Consider the following 12,778-nt stretch of genomic DNA (forward strand, 5'->3'; position numbering starts at 1 on the left):
GTAACAAGCACAACTTCTTGAATTGATGCATGAATAAAAACTACATAATCACTAGCTAATCAGGATGGTAAACATGGTTTGAAAGTCATCCAGCAAGATAGAGCATTCCTGATGGCTGCAGTCTGCACTAATAGCATTTTCTAATAAGAGAAATCCGATTTGATTGGAACAAATTCGATCAGCAACAATTTTATCCCCAAACTAATAAAATTGGTAAATCAAACTGGTAGTCAAACTTAAAAATGAGCAGAAGTGATCTCATTTGAGACAATAATACTACTACAAGTGATCTCATTTGAGTCTATAGTAGGTCCTTAAATGACTTTTTATATTCCTCACATGCTCTGGCTTGCACTCTCTCCACATGGGTGAGCTTTCAACACTGTAGTTATCAATTTGCTTGTATCCATCTAGCCTTAAGAACACATGGTATTGAAGCTCCATTAAAGGCTGTAACAGCAGCTTGAGAATCCGCTTCAATCCATAGCCTCGTACAATTCACCTCCACTGCCTTCTCAGCTGCAAGCACAATTGCTATGCATTTAGCTTCAAAGCAAGTAATATGGCCTAGACCAGTAGCTAGTACACCCACCAGTTAGTACAACGACAGGAAATGCGGGACGATCGAGACGGGCAATGGAGGACTCGAACCTTTTGTAATTGAAAAGTTTCCAACATTCATGTACTCAGTAGTGAAAGGTCTAAAAATCGGCAAAGGTGCTCTCGAGTGTACAGTTTGTTTAAATGAATTCGAAGATGATGAAACGCTTAGATTGTTACCGAAATGTGATCATGTCTTTCATCATGAATGTATTGATGCTTGGTTAGCTTCACATACTACTTGTCCAGCTTGTCGTGCTAATCTCACACCTGATTCAAATCATCCAGCAGTAGGCGGGAATGAAGTCACAGAAGCACAAAATCAAGATTCCGAAAGCGACTCCGATATATAGAATCAATCACACCATTCAATTACTCTCCAACAAGCTTCAGTGTACAACTTAAACCTTCATAATCTCTCTCCAATTGAATAGTATCTGGCTATCTGCATAAACGAAAAAATTAATTAAGCCCCTGTAGACCTAGACTACTAGCATGTGCGCGAACTCACTAACACCAGAACAACCAACTACCTTCAACATAAGTACTTCTAAGAACCTTTATATCATCAGAAATCTTTGCGTTTTCAGCCTCAACCGCATTCAGTTGCTCTTTTGCATCTTTCAAATAGGCATCTACATCAATATGGAAAACAATTAAAGCAAGTTAAAATAATAAAAGCAAGGTTATGAAGCTCATCTATGTATCTCAATTCTCAAATACTACTTATCAAAGAATCAAAATAAACCAATAAGACTTTAGTAACAAATGTTTGAGACACCACTTTAATTGGTAGAACTTTGGTATGGTGACAATGATACCATGTCACTATCTCTCTATGTTTTCCATGCTTCTTACTTCATCGTCACATTATATTTTCGTATGTATCATTACAATTTACAAGTCTTTTACCTCATACATTTTTTCTTTTTACTCTTCCACAAGGTTAAACATGTCACAACTTGGGGGCAAATGTGGTTAAACTCGTAAATTCAGTGTGTGTGTCAGTAAATCAATATTGGGGACACCAAACAAACAGTATTAAATGAATGTATACTAAAAAAACCTAATAAATGGTCAAGGGATAAAATTTACCTAGCTCCTCAGACGTCAATGAGTTGAAATTCGAGAACCCCACTTGCTTAATTTTGCTCTGAGAAATATACAAACACTTATAATCACAAAGCATACCTTAATTGCAACTCGAGAGAGAGAGAGTGTCAAATCGCGATTTGTGAGGACTGTTTTTGTCTTAAAACGACCACGTATCAACCAATCAACTGTGACTCCGACGGGACAAAATCTCATCATACTAAACCAAAATGAAATGCATTATACGAAATGAGATGTTTGCTACAGACATACATCTATAACTGATACATTTTACATTCTGAAGCAACGGATATGTGGAAAGAGGTGTTGGAGATGGCGTAAATTACAATCCCCAAAAATTTAGAATGGTTGTGCAAACTACCCAACTGACCGATCACGTAACTTGTTAGCAACATACAGGAGGTGATTGATATTGGTTGATGGGTAGTGTAGGAGTAGCTTGAGATTAGAAATGTAGAAGTTCTTAATAGCAAGATGCACGGTGAAGAAATTGATGGCAAGGAAACAAGTTCATTAAATCTGACTGATTCCACTGCAAAATAAGAAGCTTTGTCTCGATACAAAGATTGGTGGTTATTCTTGTGTTGGATGTTGCGAGTGCAAGGCCAGGTGGTGGGTGATATACTGGGATTGGCATTCAGCAGTCTGTAATATAAAAGGAAAGAAGGAACATTGTAGTATTGTACCCTTTTGTAACCGATTCATGTTGAAAGAATACAATCCTGTGTAGGTGTTAGCCACTTAGTTGTAAAGGTGATACTGAGCTGTTGTGAACTTGGATTTTTTGTGTTTGACAATTGACAATGGTTACACGCAAATGGTGAAACTGTAATTGGGTTGAATCTTTGTGAATCATCGCATAATTAAAATTGGCTCCAGCTATCCGTCTTAGAGATGAGGGTCCGCAGAACAACAAGAATGAGAGAGAAGATGAGATGATGTTGTATTTCTAAACCGTTGGATCACACATCCAATCCAAACATGTAACGGTCAGAGACCTCATCCCTATCCCTATGAGGACATTTTCGGGGTAGACAAACTCATTAAAATTGCTTTTCTTGTCGTTTAGGGTGAAATCAATTCATTACAAATTCCTAAAATCCACAACTGATCGACTTATTATTCTTTTTAGATAAGAGGAAACAACGACTTATTATTCCCAAGCTGGGCAAACTGAAAGTAACTCTCAAGAAAAGCAGACTCAATACAACTTAGAATTGTAGACTCAATACAACTTGGTCTCATCCTGTAGGTGCAAAGTCAGGTGAACCTAAAACAATTATGACCACACATTATGTGGATTTGATTTGAATGGCAGAAGACTTGATGAAGTCGTCTATGGAGATGAGGTCTATTATTAAAAATCTTGTCCCTGTTGTTCCACTGAGCTGCTCAAGAGTTGTAAACAGATCAGAAGTACAGTATGTGTGTGTGAGATTGGAGTTGTCATAATGTTTCAATTGCTTCAGTACCTCACTTTCGTCCTAGTTCTCATCGGCCTCAATGGAATTCTTCTAGTCACTTCCGAGAATTGTACAGCCGGTTTTTCTGTTGGATACCCGTTTCGACTTAATTCAGGTGACCAGATTGTGGGAAATGACGGGTTTATCATCAATCCCGTGTATACTGTCAATGATGAAGGATATCCAGGATTAGTGATAAAATGTTTAGACTCCCGTCCGGTCATTAATATCTCCAACCACCACTATCTTGTGCGAGAGATAGATTACAGTCAGAAGTTTGTAAGAATAGTGGACGTGGATATAGTAGACCAAGATTGTCCTCAACCATGAACAAATTTCTCGTTACAATCCACACCGTACTTGCGCAACTTCGGTGAACATGTCAGTGCTATTGTCTTCTACAATTGCACCAACGATACCCAAAATGTTGAGCAGCTTATTCCTTGTCTAGACAACACCACAAATGAACGTTCTTATGCTTTCACTGAAGGTAAGATTCCAATAGGATTTGACGGGTACAAAACCTGTTCGGAGAGTGTAGTGGCAACGTTTAGTTACGTGGCACCAAGCTTAACACAGGAATTAAAACTAGGGTTTAAGCTCAACTGGTCTGCGCCTACTAATGAATGTCAGAACTGCGAGAAATCACATGGCCAGTGCCAGTTTAATAGTACAAGTTTTCGTACTTTCATCTACTATTTTGATAGAGGTATGTTTCTAATTTCTAATTTCTAATCCTTACAAATAATCCCGATTTTAAAAACTTGTGTGTATACATCATGTAATGTTGGGTTTTCTATTGCATTATTGATTTATTGTCTATCTTTGACCCTGTTCCAATTATTTTTGTTCCTTCATTCTGGAGAGTGTGTTTTGGCATTCGTTCTATTAAATATATTATTGACTCGAGTTCTCAACTATATTATTTTAGAACGGACAGTTTTCTGATTACTTTTTCCTGTCAAATAGTTTTTTGTATATTTTCTGCCCAGAACGCAATTAATAGAATAAAAGGTCGTAAGAAACAACCAAAGATTAAAAGGTTTACTAGGTCAGAACTTGTTGCTACAATTTCAAGTTCCTGACTGTTGTATCTTGGTTAGACAACGTTTGAAGAAGTATTGGCACTCGGTCAGGGGCGAAATTCATCTTTAGGGCATTGCTTTGCAATCCTCAATCCATAAGTGTGTATTTCTTTTACTTTGATTATAGTAGTCTGTTAATCATCTTTTCTTAATTCTACACTATTATCAAACAAGTTATTCATTCTTTTAAGTAATTATCTATATTGTTTGAAAGTGATTCGAAAGCGAATTTAGTATGAAAAATCAATTTTCAGATAACAGTTCAAATATCGTTGGTATTAGGAATGGAGATAGTGGTTGTAATGCACTCAGAATTATAAGAAAAAAAAGAACAAAATGATGGTACGATTCAATGAAATGAGCTTGTGACTATGGTCATGCCATGTATATGTTAACGATAACCACATTTTGCATTGCAGGCTCAAACAGTATAGGATGGGTGATACTTCAGCTTGGTGAGCTTACCATATACTATATATCACGTATCGGCTCTTTATAAAAACATTTGCAGTTTTTTAATTTAAAAGCTACCTCTTTGTCTACAGGTGTACTCTTTGGATGGGTAGTTCCTACAATCTTATTGGTACTTTACTGGGAGATAATTTTCTCATTTGTCTCTCGTTGGTGGAATAAAAAGGAGACTTCAACAAATGTGGAAGTGTTCTTGGAGAACTATGGATGTCTTGGTCTACAAAGGTACAAGTATTCAGAAATCAAGAAAATGACAAATTCCTTTAAAGATACATTAGGCAAAGGAGGATATGGATGCGTGTTCAAAGGACAGCTTCGTGATGGACGTTTAGTGGCAGTGAAGGTATTGAATGAGTCAAAGGGTAATGGAGAAGATTTTGTCAATGAAGTTGCTACCATTGGCAAGACTAACCATGTCAATGTGGTCACCCTTCTCGGCTTTTGTATCGAGAGAGCCAAAAGAGCTCTTGTGTATGAGTTCATGCCGAATGGATCACTTGAAATGTTTATTTACAAAGAGAAGGAATCAAGCTTAACGCTTCCTTTGGGAACGGAAAAGCTTTACCTAATAGCACTTGGCATTGCCAGAGGTTTGGAGTACCTGCATCGTGGTTGTAACATACGCATTTTACATTTCGACATAAAACCTCACAATATCCTTCTAGACGAAGATTTTTGCCCAAAAATCTCCGACTTTGGGATGGCCAAACTTTGTCCAACAAGAGATGTCAGTGTTGTGTCCATGGTTGGAGCTCGAGGAACTATAGGTTACATTGCACCTGAAGTCTATTGCAGAAACTTTGGAGGGGTGTCTCACAAGTCGGATGTTTATAGTTATGGAATGATGGTGTTTGAAATGATTGGAGGAAGAAAGAACATTAACGTAAAAGTGGAGAACATGAGTGAGATATATTTTCCGCAATGGGTATATAATCATCTTAAACCAGACTTCACTATAGAAGGATCCTGTGAGATGTTTGAGGAAACGACCAAAAAGATGATTGTAGTGGCACTTTGGTGCATACAAACACACCCAGCAGATCGGCCTTCTATGACTAAGGTGGTAGAGATGTTAGAAGGAAACATTGAAGAGTTGGATATGCCTCCAAGTCCTTTTCTTCATCCACCTTCACAATCTTCTTCTTCATTATTAGAAGAGTAACTCTACCACCGAATTTGGATTTGTGCTACGACACTGCTCTTTAAATTTATATAGGGAAGGGTCTCATTGTAATATTTTTCAGCAACTGTAAAAGATATTTTATAGCTCCTTTCTTCGACTGTTATCCTCCAATGGCATGATCGATCTTCAAGCTCCATATGACTCTTTGGTGTTATAGGGTTTTATTAAACTATCGAATGATCGCAATTTCTCTCAATGTCAATGTCAAACTTAGAAGTGTTCTTTTTTTTGTTTTTTATTTTTGTTCTTTTTGCTTAAATTAGTTTATAAATTATTTTTTCTCAACCCTGTTTTTGAGGTAATTTTTGCAGGTTCTTGTGTTTGAGATCTTTAGCCCGATGGCTTTAACATGATTCAAAGGAATATTTTCTTTACATTTTTGTATTTCTACGTGTGTTTCTCTTTGCTACTGCAAAAGTGGACATTTCAGAGATAGAATCTGTCCACAGACTCGTATGTGTTTACAACTTTGATCCATAGATATTCGACAACTTATGTGTTTACAACAATCTTATATCATGTGTTACCCCTGTTCTTATTATTTTATTCGCAGTCTCGTTGCTTGCATTGCGATTCTCAAATATTCATACGTCTACTAGCTATATTGTCATAGAAGGGAGCTTTCCCTTTTTTATTCTTATTTTTCAATATATTGATTTCAGTTGATAGAGTGGTGGATTTTTTTTCTTTTGATTGTTACTTAGGCGAACTAGTTTCAGTATTCAATTCAGTGTGTTTAATTATAAAAGCAACAAACAATAAAACGTTTTAAGTTCTAGTTCAAGACTTCAAATACTGAAATACATGTTTCTGCCCAAAAATTTGCTTTCCTAAAGTTCCTTCTCTATATTTCTTCCCAACATATACTGAAAATAGTGTAAAAAGAAAGTTCCTCATCACCTACGTGGTCTTTGTCACTTGACAAAATAGTAAGTTCCAGAATACACCAAATGCTCGGTCTGGGTGTGCACTAATATCCGTGCAACTCTTTCCTTTCATCCCAACTACCGAACACTTTATGTGGAGCAATATCATATAGGTGCATTAGGGGTGTCTCTTTTTTCCGAATATCCGATTTTTCCGAAATCCGACCCGAAATTGGTCTGGCTCTGGGTGTAGTTTTCATAGGCCGATTTTCCGATTTTTCGATTTCCAAAAATTCCGAAAAAAAATTGGATCGGATTTGGATATAATTCTAAAATCCGATCCGATCCGAAAATTCCGAAATTTCCGATATTATTGCCAATTTATTTCGAAAATATATACTTCTCTCACTATCCACTTGATTAGATCTCGACCGTTCATTCATTTTCTAGTTTTTACTTCCAAAACAAAACAAAACATAACCTAAATTTTTTCCCCACTTGATTGGACCACTTTCTAATCGTCATTACACCGTCTGGCCATAACAACAATGATATGAAAAAATGTCATTGAAATCATACAACGACTTCTGACCAATCCAAAAGCCAAATTCCAATAGATAGAATATTATGTAAAACTACTTGGAGTCCAAGACCATAATCCATTATTTATTTAAATACTTCACGCTTCAATTTTCACACACGGAAAAAGATTGAAACATTACAAATACCCGCATCTCAACGTAATGCAATGCTTGCTATTGGTGGTCGGGTTCTTTTTCTCGTTTTTTTGGATCACTTGTTTGAATGAAAATGAGTTTTCTCAAGAAACAAGTCGTATTGTTGTTGGTACATTGGTGTTGTGGACATGGTTTTCTTTCCTTACAATGAACATTGGTATTTATATTCCAAAAATAATTGAAAGTAAAAGATCTTTGAAAATTTACCAAGATTCCTAAATTTCCGAAGTTATTCAAATTTCAAAGTTCAAATTGGAAATATATTTTGAATCCAAAAAAATTGGATTGGATTTGGCTAGCATATTATGTTCCGAAAAAAATTTGGAAAAATTCCAAAGAAGTTAATCCGATCCGATCCGAAGTCACCCCTAAGGTGCATCAAGGATATATATATATATATATTTATTATTATTTTTATTATTTTTATTTTTTTGATATAAGCAAAGTGTTTTGGCCCATTTCATTGACTGAGCTGGTTTAACCATCAATTAGTAGTCTGTCAACATTGAGCTGATTGAACTGTTTGTCTTAAAACGACCACGTATTAAACCAATCAACTGTGACTCCGACGGGACAAAATCTCATCCCACTAAACCAAAATGAAATGCATTATACGAAATGAGATGTTTGCTACGGACATACATCTATAACTGATACATTTTACATTCTGAAGCAATGGATATGTGGAAAGAGGTGTTGGAGATGGCGTAAATTACAATCCCCAAAAATTTAGAATGGTTGTGCAAACTACCCAACTGACCGAGCACGTAACTTGTCAGCAACATAGAGGTGACTGATATTGGTTGATGGGTAGTGTTGGAGCAGCTTGAGATTAGAAGTGAAATCTCCTGCCAATAGACGCCTGCGAATGAGAACCAACATTGCACAGCATACCCGCAGCAAGGTCTCCTGCACATACCCAATCTTCAGCATAAAAAAATGAAAGAAACAGGATTACACTCACAAAAGCATCGACTCCTTACCCATTCACGTACTGCACAAGTACATACGTTCTACTATGGACATCTGACGAATTTGCAACCAAAATAAGATAGATTGTACTGGCAATTTTTAAAAACATTTCTTTCCTTGGATTCTTTTCAATGAGGTATAAATCGAATTAATTAAAATAATTAGGCAACCTTTAACATTATATCTACTATGATACTACATATCCCCGACAAAATGTTTAACGAGTGTCTTGGCATTGCAGATGTGAATACACAAATGGGATGCGTGACACCTACAGACTTGTATCTTCGCCAGTGTGTATTCAACAGTATTAGAAGCAAGAGACACAAAAGCATCTCTCGCGAATATGTGAATATTATTGTACTTTAACACAGTTAGCTACAAGTAAGATGACAGTAGTTGTTATGAACCACTTTATAGCATTGTTATGAACCGCTTTATAGCATAAAGAATACAATCAAAGAACCAGTACACACCTGAGGACCTTCTGGGTCACTTAAAAGTGTGTCCCAGATGTGAAGGCTGTCTGCAAAGTTGAACTCTTGGGTCAGCAGCAATGTTATCCATCTAAATGCATAGAACTGTGGATTCACCTGCCATTTCAACATCCAGAAATGAGGTCCTTTAGATGAGCTATACCACTTGAGGACATATTTCTACAAAAATTATGTTGCAAATGAAAGCCGTAGCATCCAAAGGCAAATAACCTGAAACCAATTTGTATGGCTATAACTACTGTAACTCACATCTGTAAATTTAAGGGACTGCAGTTAGGATCTTTGAGAACATGGAAGCAACAGAACATAAAAAGATCGACCAGTTTTTGTGTGCTCTTTATAAGTGTTGTACCATGAAAACTTCTCTAGCTTTTCAATAGGGTAGAATGATGTCAGCTGTCTTGAACTCCATTTATGATTATTCTTCATCAGGAATCTCTTCTTAGTATAATTTCACATTTCCTCTTGAAGCAAGTTAATAACTATTTAAACAATATCTTTACTTTGTCCCTCCCCCCACACACATGCACAGAGAAATACATTGGATGACGAAAAATAAAATTATGAACTACTGGAAGACAAAATTTAGCACTTCGTAATGTAACCACATCTTACTTCGGTTGTGAACTCCAGATGACGCCAAAATTCCTCGTCATGCTCCTTTAATAGCTCCTTTAACAGCTCCATTTGACAGCTTATCTTGACATATCATCTTAACCATCCAGATCTTACAAAATCAATGGACAGATCATGGTTTCTGTTAACAAAGGAATAGAGCAGGGGTAGACTGGTCATTTTACAATTTAATAAGAAATAGCAATTGAAACATGTTTTCTTCCTCCGTCTCCTCTCTCTCTCCTCATCAATTGAACCCGGAAAAGAAAAGCCATTGAAGACGAAGGAGATTCAAACATCGACTCTTTTTTTTTGGATCCTTTGGATGGATTGTAATCTAACAGACGTGGTGAGCTGTCAAGATAAGCTGTTTTTTTTTTTTTTTTTTGACTAGGTAAGTTTAAATTGTATTAAAAGAAAGAGGAAAGAGTACAAAAATGATTAGTGTAGGCAACAGACTGTCATACACCGTATTCTAGCAAAGTCAGACCTAAATCTAGTTATAATTCATTTAAACCTGTAGAAGACTTGGAAAGGAGCTTCCCACTTGTGAATCCAACTTGGTCTTCCTAGGTAAATGAACTTCTCTTGATTTTGCAGACCACCATCAACTCGTGCAAGTGCATCTGCAGTGATATTGGCCTCTCGCCAAATTGCAATGAATTTGATGGATTGAACGTCAAGTTTGCAACTCAACCATCTCGATACAAGCTCCCAAGGGATCTGGTCATTCTCAAAAGCCTTGACAGCCGCTTCAGAATCGGACTCTACCCATAGTTGTTTCCAACCTTTGTGTAAAGCCGTTTCGACCCCCACAATAATTGCTAGACACTCAGCTCTGAAGTTTGTGCCCCCTCCAATATTCTGCCACACAGTGAGAAGGAATTCTCCCAAGCAGTTTCTAAAAACTATACCAATGCCTGATGGACCTGGGTTACCCATAGATGAACCATCGGTATTAAGCTTGATGATATTGTTGTCAGGAGGTATCCAATAACATTGCTTGATGCTTGGTGCTCTCCTTGGTCTTGGATTGCCATCCCAGAACCTTAGAATAACATTATCACCCTCGGTGTTCCAGCTATGTGCTTGGGAGAGTCTGGCCAACATCTTTACTTGTATTTTGACTTGTAACTTACATTCCCACAAGTTACGCACTTTATTGTCAAAATACACTTTGTTTCTCTGTTTCCAAATGCTTACCATTCCTGCAATGATGGCTGAGCTCCATAAGTGTTGTATTCTACTGCTCCATAGTTTAGCTAAATTCATCGCTGAACTGAAGTCTCTGAGAGGGGTGGAGCAGTTAAAAGCTAATGCAATCCACTTCCAAAGCTTTTGAGAGAAGGTGCACTTCCAGAACAAATGGGTAAAGGACTCAATATGATCTTTACAGAGACAGCAGCGTGATGCTAAATGCACACCAACTTTCTGAACACGCACATCTATGGGCACACCTCGTCTTAGTATTTTTCACGCCAGAGCTGCATAGCGAGGGTGGATATACTGATTCCATAGAAACTTGCTCCATTCAGTGACTAGCTTCTTTTTTTCTGATTTGGTCATACGCTGATTTCACCGAGAACTTACCTCTTGAGTCTGGACACCAAACAATGAAATCCTCAAAGTGGGGGTCACACTTGTGAACAACCTCAATGCTAAGGTTGACACTGTCCATCAGTTGCTTCATAACATCAGGAATAACCCACTTATCTTCTACTAACAAATCACACACTCTTGTTCTACACCCCTTAATCTGTGCAGAATCGACACCGAGAGCTTGCTTCAAAGACTGAGTGCCCAACCAGTTGCTGGGCCACAAATCCACTTGTTCCCCATCTGCCACAACCCACTGTGATCTCTTCACCACTTCCACCAAGGCATTCCTTATCCCAGACCAAATGGATGTAGGCTTATGGTAGTTTAGAATTTCACCATCCTCATTGAAATATTTTGCATTCATAAATCTTGCAAAATCAGTTTTCTCGTGTAAGATTTCCCAGGCCAACTTCATAAGCATAGCAGCGTTTATATCCGCAAGCTTTCTGATCCCAAGCCCACCTTCCAACAAAGGTTTGCACGTATTCTCCCAACTTACGGTCATAACTTTTCTGATGGTAGGGTCACCTGACCACAAAAAATTTCTTATCAACCTTTCAACTTCATTGATCATCGATGTAGGCCACTTGAGGATTGCCATGTTATGAATGGGTAAGCTACAGAGAACAGACTTGATAAGAATAACTCGCCCTTGGAACGACAACAAGTTTCCCTTCCAACTCGAGAGTTTTTTCTTTATTTTATCAAGAACAGGCGAAACTGATGCTCTTGTGATTTTACCTTGGTGTAGAGGTATACCAAGGTATTTTTCTGATAAGAAGCCCTCTTTCATATTCAGCTGCTGCATGGCTGTCTCCTTTCTTGCTTGAGTGAAGCCTCCAAAACAAAATTTACTTTTTTCTTTGTTCACATATTGGCCGGATGCCCGTTGGTATCTTTCCAAAATATAATTTATTTTTCTTAGCCCTCGAATATCTACATTTGCAAACACAATGATGTCATCAGCAAAAAGCAGGTGACTAGGAGCATGGACACCTTTGATAGAGACCATTAGCTTCACATGCTTCATGCTCCTTAAGTAAAGGAGGGTTCGGCTCAAAGAATCTTCAGCAATAACAAATAGCAATGGGGACAGTGGGTCCCCTTGCTTTAGTCCTCTACTCATTGGGAAGTACCCCACAGGACCACCATTTAACAGAATAGAAGTGAGTGCTGAACTTATAATAGTTTTGATCCTCCTAATCCACATAGAAGAAAAACCAAGTGTAAGCATAACCTGACATAGGAAGTCCCAGCTCATTGTGTCATAAGCTTAGGTGATGTCCAGCTTCAGTGCAACCAACCCCCCATATCTTTTCTGCTTCAGTTCATTCATCAATTCTGAGGCCATGGCTATACTAGACTGAGAACTTCTTCCCAGAACAAATCCTGTCTGTTCAAGAGTGATTAGTTTTCCAGCCACATCATTGAGTCTTAACTGGAGTAGCTTCGTTATAATCTTCATGAAGAAGTTACTCATACAGATAGGCCTGTATTGGCTAAGCTTCTGTGCATTTTTGTTCTTTGGAATAAAAGAGATGAAATTGGAGTTCATTCCCTTAGGTAGGCAACCTTGG

General features: G+C 37.6%; 3 protein-coding genes and 1 pseudogene across 8 annotated transcripts in view; 2 read left to right on the forward strand and 2 right to left on the reverse strand.

The window, feature by feature from the left end:
* LOC147500626 (O-fucosyltransferase 1-like) overlaps positions 1–12,778 on the forward strand; it is a 120,559-nt pseudogene that overhangs the window by 99,349 nt on the left and 8,432 nt on the right. The window lies entirely within an intron of this gene.
* LOC147500635 (uncharacterized) lies at positions 15–2,634 on the reverse strand. 5 transcript variants are annotated; one of them, XM_086562249.1, is made up of 4 exons: positions 1,792–2,634; positions 1,696–1,753; positions 1,134–1,235; positions 15–1,045 (listed from the first exon to the last, which is right to left on the reverse strand). In XM_086562249.1, the coding sequence occupies exons 1-4, from the start codon at positions 1,909–1,911 to the stop codon at positions 1,002–1,004; spliced, it is 324 nt and encodes a 107-aa protein (XP_086418375.1). In that variant the 5' UTR covers positions 1,912–2,634; the 3' UTR covers positions 15–1,001. The 5 variants fall into 5 exon arrangements, 2 of the variants coding, with proteins under 2 accessions (XP_086418375.1, XP_086418374.1); XM_086562248.1 differs by having other exon boundaries at positions 15–1,037; positions 1,792–2,627; XR_015196452.1 differs by lacking the exon at positions 1,696–1,753 and having other exon boundaries at positions 1,792–2,631.
* Positions 4,121–6,051, forward strand: LOC147500636 (rust resistance kinase Lr10-like). The gene is made up of 2 exons (XM_086562234.1): positions 4,121–4,716; positions 4,807–6,051. Exons 1-2 carry the CDS (start codon positions 4,644–4,646, stop codon positions 5,892–5,894), a joined length of 1,161 nt encoding a protein of 386 aa, XP_086418360.1. The 5' UTR covers positions 4,121–4,643; the 3' UTR covers positions 5,895–6,051.
* LOC147500637 (uncharacterized) lies at positions 8,103–9,899 on the reverse strand. Its single transcript, XM_086562247.1, has 3 exons — positions 9,603–9,899; positions 8,967–9,083; positions 8,103–8,427 (listed from the first exon to the last, which is right to left on the reverse strand). The coding sequence occupies exons 1-3, from the start codon at positions 9,672–9,674 to the stop codon at positions 8,266–8,268; spliced, it is 351 nt and encodes a 116-aa protein (XP_086418373.1). The 5' UTR covers positions 9,675–9,899; the 3' UTR covers positions 8,103–8,265.

Source organism: Coptis chinensis, chromosome 5, assembly GCF_015680905.1.
Source record: "Coptis chinensis isolate HL-2020 chromosome 5, ASM1568090v1, whole genome shotgun sequence".
NCBI lineage: Eukaryota > Viridiplantae > Streptophyta > Magnoliopsida > Ranunculales > Ranunculaceae > Coptis > Coptis chinensis.